At 46.2% G+C, this 22,591-nt stretch overlaps 1 protein-coding gene across 10 annotated transcripts in view; it reads right to left on the bottom strand.

Moving 5' to 3' along the window:
* Nucleotides 1–4,393: 4,393 nt before the first annotated feature.
* huwe1 (HECT, UBA and WWE domain containing E3 ubiquitin protein ligase 1) overlaps nt 4,394–22,591 on the bottom strand; it is a 55,218-nt gene continuing 37,020 nt past the window's right edge. For 7 of the 10 annotated variants that reach the window (XM_086042186.1, XM_086042201.1, XM_086042191.1 and 4 more), the window contains 34 exons: nt 21,122–21,294; nt 20,765–20,904; nt 20,575–20,650; nt 20,407–20,505; nt 20,201–20,328; nt 19,958–20,117; nt 19,593–19,821; nt 19,320–19,495; nt 19,115–19,204; nt 17,804–17,964; nt 17,676–17,718; nt 15,924–16,310; nt 15,540–15,747; nt 15,337–15,461; nt 15,008–15,228; nt 14,515–14,906; nt 13,750–14,392; nt 12,027–12,750; nt 11,847–11,944; nt 11,573–11,729; nt 11,349–11,481; nt 10,949–11,151; nt 10,617–10,846; nt 9,904–10,003; nt 8,919–9,068; nt 8,191–8,436; nt 7,337–7,454; nt 7,124–7,264; nt 6,730–7,017; nt 6,549–6,654; nt 6,292–6,409; nt 5,618–5,799; nt 5,344–5,534; nt 4,394–5,246 (listed from right to left, as the gene is read on the bottom strand). In XM_086042186.1, the coding sequence (XP_085898312.1) occupies nt 5,144–5,246; nt 5,344–5,534; nt 5,618–5,799; nt 6,292–6,409; nt 6,549–6,654; nt 6,730–7,017; nt 7,124–7,264; nt 7,337–7,454; nt 8,191–8,436; nt 8,919–9,068; nt 9,904–10,003; nt 10,617–10,846; nt 10,949–11,151; nt 11,349–11,481; nt 11,573–11,729; nt 11,847–11,944; nt 12,027–12,750; nt 13,750–14,392; nt 14,515–14,906; nt 15,008–15,228; nt 15,337–15,461; nt 15,540–15,747; nt 15,924–16,310; nt 17,676–17,718; nt 17,804–17,964; nt 19,115–19,204; nt 19,320–19,495; nt 19,593–19,821; nt 19,958–20,117; nt 20,201–20,328; nt 20,407–20,505; nt 20,575–20,650; nt 20,765–20,904; nt 21,122–21,294 (6,739 nt within the window). In that variant the 3' untranslated portion in view covers nt 4,394–5,143. The remainder of the gene's footprint in view (nt 5,247–5,343; nt 5,535–5,617; nt 5,800–6,291; nt 6,410–6,548; nt 6,655–6,729; nt 7,018–7,123; nt 7,265–7,336; nt 7,455–8,190; nt 8,437–8,918; nt 9,069–9,903; nt 10,004–10,616; nt 10,847–10,948; nt 11,152–11,348; nt 11,482–11,572; nt 11,730–11,846; nt 11,945–12,026; nt 12,751–13,749; nt 14,393–14,514; nt 14,907–15,007; nt 15,229–15,336; nt 15,462–15,539; nt 15,748–15,923; nt 16,311–17,675; nt 17,719–17,803; nt 17,965–19,114; nt 19,205–19,319; nt 19,496–19,592; nt 19,822–19,957; nt 20,118–20,200; nt 20,329–20,406; nt 20,506–20,574; nt 20,651–20,764; nt 20,905–21,121; nt 21,295–22,591) is intronic. The other 3 variants (XM_086042157.1, XM_086042167.1, XM_086042177.1) reach the window with 2 other exon arrangements.

Here is a 22,591-nt window from a genome sequence, read left to right as displayed (position 1 = left end):
TGCCTGATTGTTTTTGTCCTGAGTTATGAGCAAACATTTTGGATGCAGTGGTGCCTTGAGATATGATTAATTCATTGTGTAACCATGCTCGCGTGAAAAGAGTCGGAATGTGTATTTTTTCAATGAGGAAACAAACAATAAGTTTGCTACACAAGTGCGGATTTAACAACCACGAGGCGTTGCAGTCCACTAGCTTAAAGGGATGGCTGGTCCGCATGGCCAGGTTTTCACTGACAAGTTCTTTTTATATATTTTTTGATTGGGAAAATGAAAAGAGTTGTCATTTTCTATTTCATCAATAAATGTGGGAGGAATGAGGAAATAAAGATCCATGCTTGCCTGATTGCGTGCCCGCTGCCAGTCGCCGTCTGCCTCCTGAGAGTTGACACAAGTTTAGCGTCGCTAAATGTCCGAAATATAATCGTGCGCGCGTTCATGCGCTTGTCCGCTTCGGCCCGTGTCAGTGGAGAAGCGATCGCCGCGGTATTTTTGATTTTGTGGAGGTGATCATGATGAGATCACGTTCTAAGTCAATAAATCCAAATTATTGTGCAGAACACTTATACTTTCACTGGTTGAAGTGGACAAGAGTCGTAATGTGCTGAGCTCCAAAGGGGGGCGGGGCAATTTGTCATACATCTAATCACAAAAAAAAAGTCCTTAAATCACGACAGAGTCTTTTGGGGGGCATTTTAGTACAGGTACCGAGGTCATTTTTACATGCAACCTATTTTATAAGTGCCAATGTTAAGCTCATCCAAGCGCCGGTGAGCTTTTTGTGGTGCTGTAACCTTTTTAGCTCGAGCAGTGCAGCAACACATGTAGAAAGGACGATAAAAGGGTACTCGCAATCATGCATCCTTTACCCTATGTGAAGAATGACTTGGACTAGTGCCGAACTGATTAGCTGCAATATATGTACAGTATATCAATGAACAGTCAAATCTGTCCGTCTTTTACTGCCCTCAGGTGGCACACCAGAAAAGGGCAGCGCAATGGACATTCAATTGATTCACTTTGACAACAATGTTTTCATTCGTTTTAATTGACTACTGTGTGGTCTTATGAAGTACAATTGTACGGAGTGCTGTGTTTAGTTTGCCCGTAAACCTCAACTGGGAATAGATCAACTGCTTGAAGCCTCCGTTTTTGAACTGCTCACCATTTGGTAAAGTGTTGCCGGTTGTGAGTCGCGTTGAGTTCACTGCCACCTTACAATGCTCGTATCTCATTTGTGTTCACAAGTCAAAGTAAAAACGACTGCTTTGGAAGTCACTCATCATACTCCATCTCAAGGCAGCACTTTTGCTTGCGCTTCAAACCGCCACCACCAGATGGCGGCAGCAACCTTCACAGAATTCAGCCACCATAAACTCACATTCGCTTCCCGGAAGTGAAAGGACCCAAAAAAAAAAAAAAAAAAAAAAAAAAAAAAACTCTGCTCGGCCGGTATTGTCACCAGTGTTGGGCAAGTTACTTCCAAAATGTAATATACTGTATTACATATGACTAGTTACTTGCATGCGAAAGTAATACGTTTCTTCACAAGATTACTGTATTGGTAGACTAATGCATTACTCAAGTTTAAATGCCTTTTTTTTTTTTAATCAGTGATTGATTCATTTAATAATGATTTCAACACTTTAGAAAGAAAATGCAAAATTCGCTACCATACAGTAACTGGTAAAGTTAATTTATGACAATATTTAATATATAGTAAGATCATATTGAATATATAGTATGGGCTATAATATTACATTTCCACTATGGTGGGAGATCAGTACATTTGATCAATATTTGTATCAATAAGATTTATTTTTTAATATAAATATTGGAACTGATATTTTGTCCAGTAAATAATCCCAGACTGAAAACCATAAATTAAATCACCAACATTCTCAAACTAATTTACACACAAATACCGACGTATAACAATTGATCAAACAAAACAGATTTGCATTTTGTTTGCAAACAGGCAATCAGAATGACCACCGTTTTACATACCGCAATCGATGGCACTAAATTCATTAAAATATCTAAAAAGCACAATGACTCGTTTCTTTGCAATTTATTCGCTGCTTTTTACTTAAGTTTGTTCCTGCTTGTATTTGAAGAAATCGTGACAGCGATTAGTTTTACGAACCATAACTTCTCAGCCATTAAAGCCGTCAGTGGTGTCAAGACAAATACAACACTAGTAAAGGGGAATAAAATAGGCGCTCCGATCAACTCGCTGCGTGACGTTCACAGAGGGGAGAAACTGTGAATGTGATCGTCATTGCTTTAATTAACAGCTTACCATACAATCCATCCATCCATCCATCCATTATCTCCCGCTTATCCGAAGTCGGGTCGCGGAGGCAGCAGCTTCAGCAGGGAAGCCCAGACTTCCCTCTCCCCAGCAACATCCTCCAGCTCTTCCGGAAGGATCCCAAGGCCTTCCCAGGCAAGCCGGGAGACATCGTCTCTCCAGCGTGTTCTGGGTCGTCCTCGGGGTCTCCTGCCGGTGGGACATGCCCGGAACACCTCGCCAGGGAGGCGTCCAGGAGGCATCCTAATCAGATGCCCGAGCCACCTCAACTGGCTCCTCTCGACGCGGAGGAGCAGCGGCTCGACTCCCGAGTCCCTCCCGGATGGCCGAACTTCTCACCCTATCTCTAAGGGAGAGCCCGGACACCCTGCGAAGGAAACCCATTTCGGCCGCTTGTATCCGAGATCTTGTTCTTTCGGTCGTGACCATAGGTGAGAGTAGGAACGTAGATCGACCGGTAAATTGAGAGCTTCGCCTTTCGGCTAAGCTCCTTCTTCACCACGACAGACCGATACAGGGTCCGCATCACAGCAGACGCCGCGCCGATCCGCCTGTCGATCTCCCGTTCCATCTTACCCTCACTCGTGAACAAGACCCCAAGATACTTGAACTCCTCCACTTGGGGCAGAATCTCATCCCCGACCCGGAGAGGGCACGCCACCCTTTTCCGACTGAGGAGCACGGTCTCAGATTTGGAGGTGCTGATCTTCATTCCGACCGTTTCACACTCGGCTGCGAACCGCTCCAGCGAGAGTTGGAGATCGCGGCTCGTTTCCTGTGGCTTACTATACAAGTGAGATACTAAACTCGTCTACTGGCTAAGTTATGTGAACTGACTCGTGTTGGGGTCCTGAAATTGGTAACGCGTTACCAATCTCAGTAACTAATATTACCAAAAAATGAGAGCAACTCGTTATATTACTCCATGACTGCCTGAATGTACAGTCAGTCCTCGAATTACGACGTTTCAACTTCACGACGCCCGTGCCTCCTCCTCCGTTTTGTCCATGGCACCAGGGTGACGACATTTACATGCAGTCAATATTCGCCTTAAAGTCAAACTTCTGAAACATTCTGAATATCCCGTTTACACGATTGAGCTGACAGTTGCGCCGGCATTTGAATAGGCCGCTGTGTACGGCGACGTGACTCAAATGGACGTCATTTCCGCGTGTTACTTTCAACTTTCAATATATTCACGTCACTCACCACAGGAATGAAGCAGCCGCTTTGCTCCTGGCTCCCTCCAGAAGATGCTTTTGTGCTGCGTCTCGGAGCTCGTTTACCTCTGCTTGCGTATCGGCGACGGGTTTGGCGCCAGACGGCGCACTTCCGGCACTACAAAGACCAGCATTCCTTGCGGTTGAGCAGTGTGTCCCGATGGTGTCACATTCTTGCCTTTTCGACCCTCCTCCCCTCTTCCTCCATCCACCTCTCAGCAGTGATGCCAATAAGTACAGCACCGTATGCTTTTTATTTGAATGTATTTTCATTCTTTAGACAAAGTATTTTGACGTAAATTTCGACTAGCGGTGAAATCCGACATGCGCTGAAATTCGCCCTCCCATCACTAGTGTAGGAACGGAACTCGTTGGTAAAATGAGGACTGCCGGTAATACTGTACCGCAAGTAAGGCGTTACCCCCCAACACTGAACACACCGCAGCTCAAACCAAACTATTAACGCGTTACCCCCCAACACTGAACACACCGCAGCTCAAACCAAACTATACACAGACGCTGACCCTCCTGCGCGACTCACAGGGAGTGGGGGGTGGGAGGAACTGGATTTTCACTCTAGTAGCTGTCCCATGAGTGAACTAATCCGGCACTTTTGAGGGCAGGCAGAAACAGACATGGGAGTGACAGGTGGACGCATGGAAGGTTTGATGACTATTAAGCTTCTTGCATCACTTTTAAGGAGTTCATTAGCTGGAACTGCGCGGAAGAAATAACCATAGACTTGCACTTGTTGACTGTAACAACAGAGTCTGCTGTGATGCATCAAACGACATGAGCATCTTTCAGGATTTGGGGGAATTTATCAGTCAAAAGGTTACAACACTTAAAAAGACAATAGACGCAATTTTATGCATTTATTCATGTCGTTATTCCAATCGGATTCAAAGGCCCAAGTCTGAGTCAGCAATTGAATAGTCAAAAATACTCTAGAATTTACGGTTAATGTTTTTTTGTTTTTTTTTTAATCTCCTTCAGGTTTTCGCTTCAAGTGTACCATCCTTCCTTAAAAATGCCACAAAATGTTTTTGGAAAGTGCATTTTTGTGAATTTCTCAAGTTGTTCATACAGCCCCACAAAAAAAAAAATATATCAAGGCTTGTGAGGCCAAAAATTTGCAACAAGAAACCACCAACGTGTTTCCCCAAAGGTTTTATAACCATCCTGTTCACACATTCTTTTTTCTTTTTACACAGCCAGAGGAACAAAAAAAAGTTGAAACAATAAACTCCCAAACCTTTTGTACAGTGAAAATCAAACTAGATGAAGAAAATGTCTCTTATATTAGTCCATGTTTTAACCTTTGCATTTGCCCTTTCCATTTAAATGGGGAGGGGACCACAAGCGCGCACACGTGTTTGTGTGCGGAGATCACGCGAGACTCTGCGCGTTCATCACACTGGCTGCTTTGATCGGTTCTGTATGGACTAGATCGCAGAAACTGGGCCATTTAACAAGGCAATCCAGTATCATCTATGCAGCGTGTGTTCAAAAATGTTACTATGTAGAGTAGTCAGATCGAATTCAGGTGTGTGTGTGTGTGTGTGTGTGTGTGTGTGTGTGTGTGCGTGCGTGCGTTAAAGAGTCTCATCGATTACGCCAGCCCGAATCCCTCGGAGCACTCCTGGATGGCCAGCAGCAGCATGTGTCTCAACTTTTCGTAACTCTCGTAGGCAGGGAGGTCCAGCTGGTTGAAACTACGGGCACAGAACACAGGCGGTCATTTTCACGTCCTCATTTGCCGAGACGGCGGGCGTCTCCGTTTGTCGGCCGCGACAGCTTCGTTTGGTTTACCAAGTGTGAGCGGAGGGCAGGCGGTCAGTGGAGCGATCGTCGCGGTGGATTTGGAACTTCTGGATGCCGTTCATGCCCTCCAGGGCAGCGAAGCCCTGGAGGGGAACTTTGGACGTGCCAGTGACAAACTGTAAGAACTTGGCTCGGTCCGCTTGGTCGAAGGAACGCAAGGCCCTCCAGAACCACTGGATCTGTGGCGGAAAAGGCAGCAAACATGCCGGTTATGTGCGAATGCCGGCAAGACGTCGGGTTGGCCCGCACTCAATCCAAGTACCTGGATGGAGCTGGACTGGTACTTGTGGTACTCCGTGTTGGCCTTGAGGTCGTCAATGTCGATGGTGGGCAGGCCGGAGATGAGCAGCTCCAGCTCCTGCTCGGTGAAGATGGAGATCAGCCTCTTGGGGATGATCTCGTAGAAGCCCTCCAGGAAGGCGGCCAGCTGCTTGCGGATGGCACCTGCCAGACAGCCACAATCAAGCCCCTTTCGCAGCACCTTCCAAAAGCGCCCGTGCGCTTTGAGGGAGGGCCGGGTGACACCGGGCTACAACATATCAAAACTAGGGCAGAAAACGTCATTCAAGTGACTGCAGCGTTTTTAAAGAAAATCGCCTTTACGAATGCCGGTCGGTGCAAGGGCGTTCGTGCGTGCCAGTGCGCAACGGCAGATTTCACAACCCGGTCAGACTTTCTTTCTGTGATTGCTTGTTTTTCCTTGGAGGCGTGGCATCTCGCAATTAGCATGAGAGAGATGTCGAAAATGAAAAACGTTTCCTTCGTTTTCAAAAACCACGTCGACCACAACGGCTCGACGTGAACGTGGACATTCACGGCACCTGAAGGTAGTGTTCCATGTGGTTTATCAGAGCAAGATCGCATGAAGGCTTATTTTATTGCAGTTTTGCTGATGAGGTGGTGACTGACGTAAAAACCCATCCACCACAATCTTACCCGTCATCTTCATCTGGCAAACCAGGTGCACATATTCTTTCTTGTTTTCTTCCGTGACCAGAATGTTTGCACCATTTGGCTTGAGGTCTCTCACTTCACACACGCCAAACTCTTGGACCTACAAAATACAAAGATCTTTCAATCCACCCGCCTCGCCGCCAGGACTTCAAATGTTATGACTGCGAGCATTTTCAAGAGGCCGTCTTCGGCGTTTTGCGCCTGAAGCAGTTGGAACAATTGGGAGAGCCGGCACCAACCTCTGTGCTGAATGTGAGTTCGTAGCCTAACGTGGACACGTCGTTCTCCAACAAGTACACCAAACCCTGGAAGAAGGGGTAGTCCTCACTCTCCATGTCGGTGTACCTAGGAACAGAAAGAAGCACGTGATTGATGAGCTCTTGGCCTTTGCCAGGAAAATAGGCCCCCCGTCGCCATTACCTGACGCTCTTGCCCAGGATGTGCTTGTAAAAGCTACGCGTGAAGTAGCACTCCAGTAACCGGTTATCGTAAACGGCTTTGGCCACCACCCGGCCCACAAACTTGAAGTAGCTCAGGTGGTTGGGGTTGCAGTGGGACGAGGGGTTGATGGTGTAGGTGACCCTATCGCCGGGCGAGGTGCGGAACAGGGCGTACATGGGGTTGAACATCTCTCGGGAGATGATCATGTACCATTCCCTCAGGAGCCCGCCGGCGTCCTGGCCCTCTTCTCCTTCAAAGACGATGTACCTGCAACACACGCACGCACGCACGCACACTTGACACCAGCTTCTGGATGGAGCAGACTCAGCTCGTTGTCGTTGTTGTTGTTGTTGTTTGAGCAATGGGGGCGTACAGCCTGTTCTTCATGTCCTCCGGGCTCTTGCGATGCAGCTCTCTGTACGAGTCCTCGAAGACGTGATCTCTTCTCACGTGCACCGCCATGTCCTCTTTCCTCAGGCCTTCATCAAGGCGTTCCAGCTCCTGGCGGAAATACCTGCGAGACGGACGACAGGCCGGCGACTTAGAACGTCGGTAACTGAGCGCAGGTCAAAGTCATCTGGCTTACTTCCTCTTCACATCAAAGTCCAGGATACGGATGTAATCCACCAAGACTGCAAAGGGTCCATCAGCCAAATGAGTGGTGGACTGACGCAGGATCTGGTTGAGGACTGTGCGGTGAGTTTCTACAAACAAGGACATTTAAAAGTTCACTTCAACAAACTTCATCGCACGCAACGCGCAAAAGCCTTTACAGTCTCCTTCGCACCTAATTGATCTGTTGCTGAATTTTCTCTCGCTTGTCATTTTCAGGCATTTTGGAAGGGGGAAAACCATACTTGTCTGGACAACGGTGCTCTTGAAATATTTAAATGATCCTTTTCAAGGTGGCAATGTCATCCACAATTGTGACTTTTTAAAGACCAAGGTCACGAAGCCGCGGGCACTTGGATGGAGAAACTCTCGAGCCGTGGGAACATTTATCCTCATTCTGCAGTTAATAGTATGTTTGGAATAATTATTTGACGATTGGCTGTCTTCTAGTTTTCATGGGCTGAACTGTGCTGTATCTGCGCCATGGAATGTGACAATAAAGGTTTTCTATTCTATTTGATTTTATTGACTTTCTTTGTTTCTGTGCCCGATATACAAAAGTGAGTTGAGGGTGTCCAACCCAGCCGCGTCTGTACTGTGTGTACTGTGAACCGGCAAAAGGCTCATTAAATCAGAGTTGGTGCTTTGATCGCTTGGCCGCCGCTTGGATAATGGCAGCAATTTGAAAGATCATATATCATTTACAGTAACTTGATGCCGTTCCAGAGACAGCGAGTATATTATGTCAATGTTATTTTTATACACGAAGCTAGCATTGGAAGTGAGCATGCGCAATTGATGCGTGCAAAAGAATACATTCTAACTCACCGGCAAATCGGAGGAACTTCTGTGTGTCCGGCGGCAAGTTTGAAGAGATGTGCATGGAGGACGGTTCCCGGGAGAAGAAGGGGTCGAGGGATGACGGCGTTGCGGGTGTGAGCGGCGCTGGGGACAGTGGCGGAGGTTCATCCTTGATGTGAGAGAGCTGGCTCTCCCGGGTGTCCCGTACAGGGGGTTTGCTCTCTCGCTCAGTGGCGTGAACGAGGAAGAACGCCTCCACAGCAGGTTGGAGAACTGAGGGACATGTCACAGTGGAAATCACATGGAACAAGATAGCAGGGGAGCTGCTAAATGTGAGGTCACTTTGTCCACTGTCGTCACAAAATATTGGAAACATTTTTCATATTGTGACCCTAACAGTAATAGACAACATCTGAAATAGTTGATCACTGAAACTCAAATTGAATCGTGGCTTGAGTGAATCGTTACATCCTACCAAACCCTTCCTTTGAAATTACACCAAGACATTTCAAAAGAGCACAGTCATTAATTGACATCGATGAATAACAATAATACTACTAATAATATAATGGTCTCCATTCGGTCTTATTACTTCCAAGGAGAAAATTTCGTTTGGATTCAAGCGGTGTTGCGTCATCAGTCCTGGAACCTCTGACACACCTGGTTTGGATATGATTGTAAAAAGGTGTTGTGTAATTTTAAAGTCACATTTAAGCCTTTTTCCAAGGAAGCGCATAGACGGCGTTTGCGCCTACCCAATACGGCATGCTGGTCATGGGACTCTTCCAGCTCTTTCAAGCATTCTCCAAGCATGTCCCACAGCTCATCCAGCAGCAGCTGTTCGCTGAGCAGAGGCAGGTCGGGGAGTTTCTCCTCACTGTCAGTCTGGCAGTTTCCTTCTTCATCTGAGGAAAAACGTTCCCCAAAAATTCAGCCTTTAGTATCTGGGCAGGTAAGGTTCAAAAGGCCTACAGAAAATTGAGTTCTGTACTTATATACAGTGGGTACGCAAAGTATTCAGGCCCCTTGAAATTGTTCACTTTCTGTGCCATTGCAGCCGTTTGCCAAAATGAAAAAAAGTTCATTTTACTTCTCATTAATGTCCACCAAGCACCCCATCTTGCCAGAACGTTGACTCCTCTAAAAGGGGTGGTCGCTTCTCTGCTGTCTGACTGTACGTTGACAATCATTTTTCTGGTGAATTCTATTCAATTTTCCGCACGTACCGCGGTCACCACAATCACATGCATGTTACAGCTTCCCTTTCCTGTCAAACAAAGATGACGATGGGCCGTTTCACCTTTCTCTCATTGAAAAAGGTCCGTTGTAGAGCGAGAATGCCACCTCATAACGTAGCTTAGAGCATGCATAAAACTGGCCGCTCCTGCCATCTAGCGGTGATTTTTCATACCAAAAGCGCCAAGCCCTTTTTAATAGATTAAACAAAAAACAACAAATGAATAAAAATACACTGAAACCGTATTAATACGTCAAGGCATCAACAAACAACGATTCTACGTATTCATACGTTATGGCATCAAAAGAGTTCATTTGAATAGTCTGTGTAAAAGCTGGTGAAACAACAAAAATCAAATCCATATAAGGTTTGTAACTTTTGTTGGTGTCAGAGCTCAACTGTCAATTTATAAACTTAGTAAATCAATTGTGTGCTCCTAAACAAATCAATAAACACACGTGTCCCCTGAAAATGTGTACATTTTAGAGGTTTGAATAACTCACCCAGAGTTGAAGAGTCCAGTTCCAAAGCTGGCTGGTCAACATCCATTGGCGACTCATCTCGCTGAGCTGCCTGGGCCTCTGACACTGATTGCATTTCAGACTGTAGCCGCCCAACCAGGGACGGCCAGGAAGACAGGATGGAAACAAGGATGATAATCAGCTTCAGGTTTGAGTCATATATCTTGACAGAGATATATATATATAGGCATGCCTCAAGACATTCCCGATTCAATGCTAAAGAAACTCTGGCTTGAGCGGGTATAAGGTAAAGCATGAAGCGACTTCAGCCAGCCACCACTGTTGGGAGCGGGGGTGGAGGGAATGGGACGGTGGCTGGGGGCGTTTGAAGAGTTTGGCGCAGGCACATTCACAGTTTTCACAAACAATTATGCTGAGATAGTACATATGGCAGATTACTGTCCATTTCCGAGCAAACGAATAGAACAGACAGCAAGTTGCAAACGAGATGACATTTGGACGTTAATATCTAAAATAAATCAAATATTCTTTAAATCTCATAGAAGAGAGCTGTGCATGGATTAGCGTTTGCAAAATGCACCTAACTAAATGGCACGAATAAGCCAACTTGCCTAAAAGCATGTCAGTAGCTCACAGCAATCGTATCAAGTCGATGACATCACAATAAATGTTGAAATGTGCCCCCAATGAGTGAGTGCGCAGATGTGTCTGCTGTCAACGCGGCCCATGCTAACCGTGGCAGCAGCAGCTGTGCCAGCAGCGGGAGCAGCGCCGGCGGGGGCATGAGACGCTGCGACTGACGATCCGGCGGTGACGGCGGCGGAGGCGGCAGTGGGCGGTGGAACTTGTATGAGCCGGCGTGCCCGCTGACCCTCTCTCACCATCTGGATGATGGCGTCAGCCTCTGCCTCCAGTTGACGGACGGCAGCCTGAATGCTGCTGGCGGAGCCCAGGCTGGACGAGCCTGACCGTTGAGCGAGAGGGCGGGTTTGTCACTCCAAACCTCATCTGCACAACGCTTTACAATTTCTCTTTCAATGCTTTCTATGCTGTGTAATTCTCTCACCTATCCGCCCGGTCTGTTTGGCTTTCTTGTTGGCGCGGCGCGTGTCCTCGCGTAGCTGGATAATGACCTGCAACACTCGCAAGAAAAATTTCTGTGTCGATGTCTTGGAGGTTAGCGAGCTCATGCAGGGGAGTTGCAGTTCTCGTCCGCCAAGCGTGCGCTTCTGTGCAGCCACAATCACGACACTTTCTGCTCCATCAAACCTGTGCCCCGAACAACAAACACATTTGAGGTAAAGGAAATTGTAGATCCAACAAATGAGTCTTGACTAAACGATAGCACCCGAAGCGAACTGAGTGTTTCTTTTGTATTTTATTATTATTATTGTTATTTTTTCTATATATCAATCGGCAACATTTCCTCGACCTGTCCTGAGTGTCAAAAGTTGTCACAGTCTTACCTGCTGGTCATTTTGCCCTTCAGTCTGGCAGAGATGGAAGAGTCATCAGGAGGTGCATCGGGGGAATGAGAATCTGCGTGTGCTCGTCTTTGCTGCTCCAAGTTGTACTCTCGAAGTTCAGCCAATAGTGTGCCTGAGAGGGAGGCGATTTGAAATGCTTAAGGGAAAACCTACGAGGCTTTGCAAGAAAAATTAGGTACAACAAATATGGGCATAGCACCGACCAATCTGCTTGCAAAGGGTATAACCAAGGTGTCTTGCTCCACTGAGCAGCAGTCTGAGCACTGTGTCTCTGGTGGAACCATCTCCTCTGGATAACTGAAGTAAAATATTCGCCGCATCTTCCAGACCCTCCTCTGAGCACGAATGAGAAGTCAACACCTTACAGAAGGTACAGAGTGTAAAATTAAAATCATACACAACCAAGAACCTATTGGTCCACAGGGCCACTTCGGATGTGTGATTTGAAGAAAACACTCCCACAGCATTCTCTCATACCTCCACCGAAAGCTGAAGTTGTTTCTCCGTAAGTCCCGCGGTAGCCATCTTGTTGTCGCTCTCCGTGCTACTGCTAATCGAAGAGCTCTTTGTTTTTGCTGTTTTGGCAGAATCAAATGACATTATTTAGGAGCACCATTCTGAAGAGATGACTTGAAATGATTTCCCTGTTCTTTCTACCTGTGAAGACTGCTCCAGTGGAAGTTGGCAATGGTGTGGAAGTTGCAAACATTAACAAACTTGTCCCTGAGGAGGTGCTCTGGGTCCCAGATCCCGCAGAGGCCACTGTGCCCACTGCAGTGGGCTGGATGCTTGCTGCTGCTGCTGTGCCCTGTGTAGTGACCGGGGCTGTGGATCCTGAGCTGATTATCGGGTTGGGGTTGGGGTTAGGGTTGGCTGACTGTGGAGTAGCGTGGCCAGCAGGCACCTCTGTGGCCTTGTTGTCAGGCAGAGCAATGGAGATGAGGGAGAGCAGGCGCAGCAGCTTTTCAGTGAGCAAGGAGCTTCGCCTGATTACAGGATGGGACAGCATGTTCATCAACTGACCAAGAGGGGAGGTTTCCAGGCTTAACTGGAGTCCCTCAGCCTCTGCATTGCCCCCTAAAGGCACGGTCTTCATTGAGGCTTTTCCTTTGCGACTGACATTCATGTTGTCCAGCTTTACAAGCAGGTCCCAAAAATCAGTGGAAATTCCCAGGGACTGGGGAGTGATGGATGAGGAGCCAAAAGCGTTCTGTGCACTGGAAGCATTGGAATTTGGATTGTTTGGAGCCTGTGAACCAGACCTCGATCCTCCAACCATCCCACTCACGCCTGTGGAGCTTGAACAAAGACGGGCCTCAAGGTCAGAGGATGACACGGACAGATCCTTACAACGCTGCTGGGTGAAGTGGCTGGGGAACACCTGTAGTGACAGACAGAAAAAGTCACTAACAGTACATCATCTTGATTGACATTTTTTTCGTGCACATTAATGAGCATTTTCGCTAGTTTCCATCCCAAGTCCCTTGCCACGTTGATACAACATTTTGAATACAAACAATAAAAAAAATAGGGTAAAAGAGTCAAGACACACTACCTGTCTTACAAATCATTCATTTGTAAGACAGGTAGGTGGCCAACAGAGCAAGTGCGCACAAGAAAGATATAAGCTCTCTGCACCATATTATATGTAAGCGCTATGATGCTGTACGAAAGGAGAAAAACTAACCCTCATGGGAAATTGGACAAATGTGACATTGTGAAGTAGCAAGCAAAAGGAACTACACCAATGAGCCTGCCCCTTGCTTTGTGTGTTTGTAATAAGAACTGCTTGTTATTTAATAACCGGAGGGGGAGGCACTGGGGCAGGGGTGCCCAAGTCCGGTCCTCAAGAGCCACAATCCAGCCTGCTTTAGGTTTATCCCTACGGCAACACACCGGTTTCAAATGATCAGCTCATCAGCAAGATTTGCAAAAGCCTGAGAATGGGCCTGATGATTTGAATTAGGTGTGTTGCCGTAGGGATAAACCTTAAACAGACTGGATTGTGGCTCTTGAGGACCGGACTTGGACACGTCTGCACCAGGGCAATGAATGCGCAGCTGTAAGCCTTCCCGCTATATAGAAAATAAAGTTGAATTGTACTGTTCTCTGTTGGAAAACTGAAAGGGGAGTAAAATTGCACAGCGCCCTTGAATATTGCGAGAGCATATTAGAAAAGGTGCCATTGAGATTCTGAAAGTACAAGTCAGTAGTGCACATTATCCTACTGCATTTTACCAAGAACTACTACTAATTAATATAAAAAGACAGGACGTAACGGAATGCTAAATCACATTTCGGTTCGGTTTCTTGGAAACTTCGGTATCAAGTCAACCAAGATCACAAGGCAGATTTATTTAGATAGTGATACGTGACTCACCTTTGCTAGTTGGATGAGTGTGTCTAGCACATGTCGACAGACGACAGGGGCAGCTTGCGGGTGGATGTGTACGGTGGAGCCTCCGCCTCCTGCACATGTGACCCCTGCAGCAGTTCCTGACACAGCTCCTCCCAGGGCTCCAGATGCGGAAGAACCAGCAGCTGCATGCCGGTCAGCATGTTTCCTACCAGATACCCGTTGGATCTGGAAGATGTTAGTCCGACAGCCCAAAGCCGCATCCATAGAAACGGAGAGCCAAGAAAGCTGACTGGAACTACGAGACTCCACTCTGTTTAGGAGCTCGAGGGAGGAAGAGGAGGAAGAGCAGAGGGAGGAGGTAGCTGCACCTTTTGCCCCGCAGCCTCCCTGGGAGCTCCTTTTCCCACGAGAATCTTCAAGGCGCGAGGTCTCCACACACACCTCACTCTCACTACTGCGCTGGAGGATGGACAAGAGGCTGCGAATGACCCACCCACGTGTCTGAGAGTGGTAGCAAAGATTCCTGAGCACACGGTGTAGACGGCTGGTGTTGAGCTTCGGTTCGTCCACAAATAGCAACACCAGGAGACAGGACAAGGCCTCGTGATCCAGCAGCAAGCGACCGCGCAGACGCAGCAAAGAATCCACACTGGAACTGGATGGTCTGCGAGGGAAAAAAAAATTCAACATGAAGATAAGCCTACGGCAACTAAAACACATTTGTTCTTCCATTCAAAAGTAAAAAAAAAAAAAAAAAAATCATCAACGTAAATGTGTCTCTTTTACCTGTGGTTCGAGCCACCACCCATTTGAAACGTGCCTCCTCTCTGCACAGCCAGTCGGGTGTACTGGACGCCACGATTGCTCCCTAAGCGACTGGTGAACGCCGGCGAGCGCAGGATGGCTGAGAGCGCCGAAGTTGAACTGTGACCAAAGAGCCTCTCGTGCATCAGTTGCCTTTGCCGCGCCTCTTGTTCTCGGCGCAACGCTGCCGCTTCAGCTGCGATGTCGGGTGGCATGACGGCCAGCACGCTGTCCTCCATGTCTTCCAGCACACTGCGTCGCAGCTCCGAGGGCAGCGTCTGGATGAAGGTCACTGGGTCCAGAGGAGTATCTCCCTGCGTGGGCTGTTGGGAAACCTCCCTGCGCTGCTGCTCGGCTCGTTGCTGGGCAAGGACCTAAATTGGTCAATGATCAAACTTAGTCGGAACTTCTCTGAAATCACTTTGTGTCTCCCATTCCTTGTCCTTTCAAGTTTGGTCATCCAATTATTTCTCACCTCCTCCTGTATGGCAGGTGGCAATGCAGCCAGGAACTCAGGGCTGACCTCGGTAACCCCCGGTCCTGTTAGTACAGGCGCAGTAGAAGACGGCAAGCTGGTAGCAGCAGCTGAGCGGGATGGTGGTCTTATCCCCAACTGATTTTGAAGCACTTCTCTACGAATGTCCTCAGGAAGAGCTGCCAGGAAAGATGGATCAACGCCCTCGGGAAGACTGATTCCTTCAAAAACAAATACCACAAGAAGGTTGAAACATCACATCTAAGATGTCACCTCGTGTGGGATCAATAGCTGGTGTGCATTGGGGAAAAAAATAAAAACAGCCGCACCTGCAAGTGGGTCTTCTTCCTCATTGCTTGTGGATGGGAGAGGATCTTCTTGGATAGCCTGGGATTGGCTATCAGCACTGGCACTTCTGATTATTGCTTCAGCAGCAGATGAAACTGAGGTGGAGCTAATCAAACAAAAACACTTTCTTCAGAAAAACAGGTCCCCCCCCCGCAAATCAACAGATACGTAAACAACAACTCACCCAGTGTCTGCAATGGTCTGCCTGTCGGTCAACTCGCTTTCGCCAGTGCCAGACAGATCCTGAGACACAAGGGCAGTCTGGGCAGGGTTGGAAACGGCTTCATCTTGTGTGGCAGAGGCAGGGCTGCTGGTGTCCATCGGTGACCCCTCCAGCCGTGACACACCCACTACTGCAGGTTCTGAGGTCTCTACCATATCCGGGCTTGAGGCTAGGGAGAGGGGAGGAAGTTAGCCAAGGGTGAGGGATTGTCACGACAGGATTTAATTCATTGCCATGCTGATGTTAGAGGTTTGAAAACTTGACTTGTTACAACTACGTACTGTTAATTTAAATTACAAATGCACCCTCACTCATGGTGAATCTGTATTAAGAGAGTTAGTCTACCTTCCCTGCCTTCATCCAACACTCCTCCTCCACCACCACCACCACCACCGGCGGCGGCGGCGGCTCTCTCACCGATTGTGGGTGCTGGGGACATTTCCATCTGAGATGCTTCTGCTTCACTATTCGGCCTGTCGGCAGCAGACAAGGGTGGAAGACGCGCACCTGCCAGAGCCGCCAATGAGCTGGCATGCGACTCAGCCAACAGCAGGCCAGCCATTGGTTGGTGGACCTGCTGATTAATTGCGGTTTCCAAGGAAACTAGGGCCTGTTCATGTGGTGCTGGGGTAGTAGGAGTAACCTCTCCAGAAGGGGGAGCAGTGAGGAAGCCTTCTGACACCCTGGGTGGATCCAGACAAGATACTGCACCTCCTTGAGACTGCTCACCCTCTAAAACAGACAAAAATATGGGAAAATAGTAAAAAGTGTTTTCATTTCTTAATATTAAAAACATTGTTATGTGATAGTTTTGGATGATTAAACATTAGAGCAGGTTACACTGACCCATGAACATTGTCAATAAATGATCACAACAGAAAGTTCAAGTCCCAAACATCTGTTTAAGAAAAAAGTAAATATTTTCATACAAATAAGGATAACACATTTTTGAACTAGCGAACTTCATTTTAATCAAAAACGTGTGAAGTTGTAAACTTAAGAAATGATCCATTTTGACTCGCGTGTATCGCACGAAGCGCTTCCTCCTCCCTCTGTACTGACGCGGCTCCGCTGTAATGTTTTTTTCAACTCTTATTGGCCGAGAGAAAAACATAGTTACAGGTAGTTGTGGCTTCTTTCTTTCCTCTCTTGGGCAAGAACATGAGAAGAAACTGACGTGCCACCTTCAGTTAGATTTGAAAACTTTTAAGAACGAAACATGAAAGGTCCCGGGTCTTGCGCAGTTAAGTGTAAGTTCATTCTTTTATCTTTGTTGACACTTGTCTCTTCTCAATCACTGACCACTGTATTTGGACATGTTTTCCTTGAATAAATGTAAAATCACAAGCCACAACATTATGACCACTTGCACAATATGATGGGATCAAATATAAGTGCTGTATCAATTACTCTGTATTTAGAAATGTAAAAGACGGATAGTATTTCATAGTATTAGTATATTTATTGTAGTGGTGTGGAATTGAATTGTATCACAGCGCTCTTCCTGATATTCTTGAATCTCTTGAGTAACTATAATTGAAGTAACCAAAATAGCAACTGGCAGCTGTCAGAATGAGTGTCCAAGACCCCGTAATGACCCTGCAAAGAGTTATGAGCGATACATGTGCAAGGGCGCAGCCATAATGTTTTGTTTGTAGATTGGTTCACATTCAGTTTCAGGCAAGAGCTTGATGTGGCACATATAAAGGTAATACAAATATCAATACGTGGTCAAATAATTCTACTGAGGAAGGCAGTAAGTTGTATAGTTATCTCCTGAACGGGGTGTACAATCCTGTTCCCCAACAACAACACAACTTACTACCTCACCACAGCACAACCAGCTTCAAAATAATGACATTTCATGTATTGATAGGGCAGATCGTTTCCTGCAGATGATGTGGCGCTGCCCTAGGAAAGACAGTAGACTGTATAGTTATCTCCCAGATCTGGTGTGATCCTAAAACTATACAAACTACTACCTCATCCCGGAGCACGCACTGCAGACTCCTGATGCATTGTGATTTCTTTCGGACGTAACCATTCGGATCAACAGAAGAAATAGCCAATAGCCAAACCCTTTTATCAAGTCAGTACCTGCAGTGTTTTCTGCACCATTAATTGTCCCCAATCCAGAACCCTACAGACAAGAAAGCAGAAAACAAAGACAAGATGTGAATGTTTGTATCATAAAGTAGGCAACGCACTCACATGTGCAAACCAACCTGTAGGCTCTGTTCCCTGGTCTGCTCTGCTCCAGAGGCCCTGCGCTCATTTTGTTTGGACTCTTCCTCCTCAGCCAGCTGCCGCCTCCGCTTCTCCCTACGCTCTTCTAACTCCTCATCTCGCAGACCTTCCAGATGCTGCAGGATTGGCACCTTCACAACTGAAAACAACAACAACAACAACACGTGTCAATACTTCATCTTGGTTGCTGCCATTTTTTAAAAAGTTGAAATGAGCCCTGGTTACTGCAAATTACTGAACATAAAATGTAGTCGCTGCCGCAGTCATCAAATTACAACTACTTAAGCACTAGCATTGTGTATTGTAGGGCCAAGGCGATATTACGTCTTACAAAGTTCACATTTTTATTCAAAAAGCGAGTTCCTTATACATTTTTGACTATTGAAAATGACATTCAACAGCTTTAACTCTTGTTAGCAAACAAGCTTTAAAACATTTCTTTTCCAAGCATTAACTTCCACAGAAATCTTTTTTTACAGGCTTCGCCATGGAATTTTTTGTTGTCAAAACGTATGTAAAACGTGATCCAGGCAAAATATGTGTAGCTTGGAAGCACATGCTTCGGGGCAAACAGTTTCAACATTGGCAATAAAAATTGCTGCGGCAACATATACATGGGCACTTTTGTCTTTGGAAACATTGAGCATGAGTGACGCCGTGACTGCTTTCCGCCGTTTCCATTTTTCTTGTCAGATGGAAAATAATGTGAACATTGTCATTCTCATGTTTTCTACTTCCAACAAAAAATCGTTGCAAGACAGGCTAAATAAATGGTTGCCAGACATTGAGACATTTTTCACTTTTTGTTTTCATGAAAGTTTACATAATTTGTATAGCTTGTTGCACAAGTATTCCCAATTTTGAAGGATATTCTTGATTAAAATTATCCCCCCCCCCCTTCCCCAAGGATAGTCTGTGCCTATGAATGGTCAGGGCACACCCCAAAAGTTCGCCGACTTGACAATGGCCCTGTTGATGCAGTAGGTGCTTGTCAGCAGGAACCTGCTTGGTACAATTGGAAGGAAAGCCACCTAAAGTAAAATAAGTTAGCCTGTACTTAAACTGAATTAATTGATTATCGCCCAGCCCTAATGCACAGTCTTCAAACGTCGCCTAATGACCTGCAAATCCCAACATAAAATCATACATCCCTGATCTGTACCACTCTACCAAGAGCTATGGCCATCTGATTCTGGTCCGCTCTCCATCGCAAAAAAGTTTAGCAGAGCTTTCAGTGCCGCAGCGTGAAAGCATCAGCACTTTATCCAAAAAAAAGTGTTCATATCTACCTGCGACACAGTCGTGCATACTTTCAGCATCCAGCACTTTACACTCATCTGTCCATCTCGTTAAAGCAGTAGGAATGCTTGAGAGGGTGCCTAGGGAAACAGAAAGCCAACAAATTAGAGTGATTCCTAAATGAAAGAACCATAACAACAACAACAAAAACAACATCATCATCATCATCATCATCAAGCTTTTGGATAATCTCACCCGTTTGGCCCCCCGTGCTGCTCTGCTCATGGAAAAAGTCATCAAATTCGTCATCGGACCGAGCAATGATGTGGACATCCTCATTTCCGACCAAAAGACGAGCTCGACCACGAGATTGCAGAGGCAGCGAGCTGGACAGTTGTAAAATGTCCGCAGCGGCACTGGGACCCAACAATCTACATGTGGTGAAGGAGTGGAAATGTTGACCAACTCAATGGAGCGCTGCTGTTCTGAAAGAGCTGAAACGAGCTCAAAAGACAACAGAACTCTTACCTCTGCAGGATGAGTGGAGGGTTGGGCTGGCGGTTTCCCGGGTAGTGGACATGGATGGTGTGCCCACTATTGGCGGTGAGCTGCCTAAGCGTCCGCTGGCTGCGGCCCATGCCTTGTGCCAGACGGCTGCTTGTGCCTGCCACACCAAGGGTGAGGGACCCGTGGTCAGCGTGGCGCACCATCAGTGGGTGGGAGCTAGGGATGTTGCCCGGGGAGGGAGGGATGTCAGCTGATGGAGGAAGAGAAAACGTGGGCAAAGTTTAGGGGAGCAGCTCTAGCTATATTTGCATTCCCATGTCTATGTTAGCAACTAATCATGGCTGACACAAATATTTGGAAGTGTAAACAGATCTCTGTCTGCTGACCATTGTTGGTAAACATGTTGTCAAATTCTATGATGAGGTCATCGTCTCTGTCAAATCTCTCAAAGCGGATATGAGGGGCAGCATTGATGTCAGGGAAATCCTCATCCAACTCCATCTCTGAACCTTCATCGTCATCATCCTCATCTCCTTCCTCATCATCCTTGAGAACAAGCGGCAGTCACACATTTTTACAAGCAATACTACTTGAGTCAACATCTTATAAAAACAACTATTAATCCAAACCGGGTCCTCCTCCTCATCCTCCTCTTCTTCCTCCTCTTCATCCTGACTGTCATCATCATCATTGCTGCCACTGGAGTCTTCCTCTTGGGTGTGTTCCTCATCCTCTGGCTCCAGGATATTCATAGAGTCTAATCATACAGGACAATTGCAAACAAAGCCCATTTCACAGTTGACTCAATTTTAAACCATGCTCTTGCCACTCTCACCTTCTCGGTTTGCCTGAAGAGTGGATGCCTGACTAATGTTGGAGGGGGCCTCTTCCATCAGCACATCCTCTTGTGATTCATCCTCAGCACTTCGCCCGACTGAAGAGAAAACAAATATTAGGAATTCTTGCCCTTTTAATCATTTCTCCCGCACAAATAAAGGCTTACCTATGATTGTACTATTGACAGTACCGCCGTCTCTCTCGAGTAGCTCGTCAATCAGATCCACCAACTCATTCTCCACCTTCATGCACATGTAAACAGTCATGTTATGTGCAGCAACTGACTGTTATTTACATGATGCAGTGAAATATAAGTAAATGTAAGTAGATATCCTGCACAAAACAATGATAGTCACCTGCATAGCCTGCGTGCTGAGAACCTCTGGTTGACCTGCAATGACCACAGTATCACCCTCTGTTTCTCCATCCATCAAGTCGCTGTCTGCTCCCTGCGCCCTGTGGTTGCCCTCAACTGGCTCCGCTTCACCAGATTCTCCTGTAGCAGATGCCAGACATCAGTAACTTAAATCTTTCCAAACACTGGATCTGGCAAGAATTCACTCATCAGCATCAAGTGGGGGGAGGGAAGGGCGGACAGAGAGAGACAGAAAGAGAAACAGAGAAAGAGAGAGAAAGAGCGAGAGAGAGAGAAAGAGCGAGAGCGAGAGAAAGAGAGAGCGAGAGAGCTATTGTGCCAGATTGAATGTGGATACCTTGATCTTGAGCGTTGCTGTTGCTATCCCTTGCAGCGCCCGCTGTGTCATGTTCTGTCTTGTTCTTGTTGGAACATCCTTTACTCCCAAACAAACTGCTGGGCTGATTAACAATGCGGGACAGAGTCTCCAGAGGCTTAAGGGCCGCATTCACTGTGTTGGCCATGTTGGGGCTAAACCAATCAAATATGAATTATTAGGCAGAAATACCACATCAACATAAACAAAACTTGCTCTTGCAATATATAGTTCCTGCATCTTAATGCAAGTTCCTTACTGAAGACTTCAATTACATTTGAAATTAAATTTAAGACCGAATTTACAATGTTCCGTATTGTCCACAGTTGCAATAGTACATTACATGCATCTGCTCTTAAGAGTCCAGAGTAAAACCACATGAGTATGTTGGTGGTTCCGCAACTGTGATTGGGTGACGTCCATCGATCTGGGATTAAGTGTGAGTGTAACGTGACATGATTATTATGTGAAATGTGCAAGGAAAGTAAGGACCAGGCGAGAATGACAGTTGCTTCCGGATCTTTTTTTTATTTCCCCTTTCTTTTTCTTTTAAATAAGTCCTCCTGTCCGCCGGAACAGCTATTAATGGAAGAGAGGCACTTGTGAATGTGAATGACACCGGACCCTTGAAAAGCAATATTAAAATGTTTTAAGTTGGTCAAGTGTTCAAACGTCAAGTTTGTCAAACTCAAGTGTTATGTGTAGCGGCATCCTTATCTGACAGACATTTTCCCCAATAAAAAAAAACTAAATAAATAAACAAAATATAACCAGCATTGGATGGGGTTCCCCATAGGAATCGCTGCTCACTGACTTGTAAAAAATATCAAAATAAATGTAAATACTTATTTTATATTATTATTATTTTATAAAACACTTTTGCCCATAAGCAAAATTTAAAGTTAAAAAAAAAAAAAAAAAAAAAAAAAAATCAACTCCTAATGTCTAATATGGCCGTTTAACTTAATGCAATATAAGGCAGGATACATCGGTATTTTTACACATGGTACAGTGTATAAAATAAGGTATCCTGCCAAACCGTGATGTTTGATGCGTACCGATCACGGATCAAAGATGATCCGTTGCACCACTAGTGACTTGGTTAAAGAGCACATCGGTCTGCCTTCAGGAGTTTCAATGCATGCATATTTTTGTCTGTCCACTCGGCATTAAACTGACGGTTTCCTAAATCAACCTTTCTTTTTTTAAATTTTGATAGCGACGACGTGTTTACAGAGTTTAGGATGTGTACATGTGGCAAATGTCTGTTGATTTCTTTTTGGCAATCTTCCGCGGGCCGGACCAACATGCTTGACGGGCCTGATCTGGGCCGCGGTCGTCAGTTGAATGGGAATGATGTAGGCAAATGAAAGACATTAGCTGTCATGGTATAACTGACAGTTGCCGGTGGAGCTGGGCATGGTTTCAGCGCATTCAACAGACAGACCAAAA

Source organism: Filicampus tigris, chromosome 1 (genome assembly GCF_054856515.1).
Source record: "Filicampus tigris isolate MCC_2025a chromosome 1, RoL_Ftig_1.0, whole genome shotgun sequence".
Classification (NCBI taxonomy): Eukaryota; Metazoa; Chordata; class Actinopteri; order Syngnathiformes; family Syngnathidae; genus Filicampus; species Filicampus tigris.
This window is presented reverse-complemented; position numbering and strand designations above follow the sequence as displayed.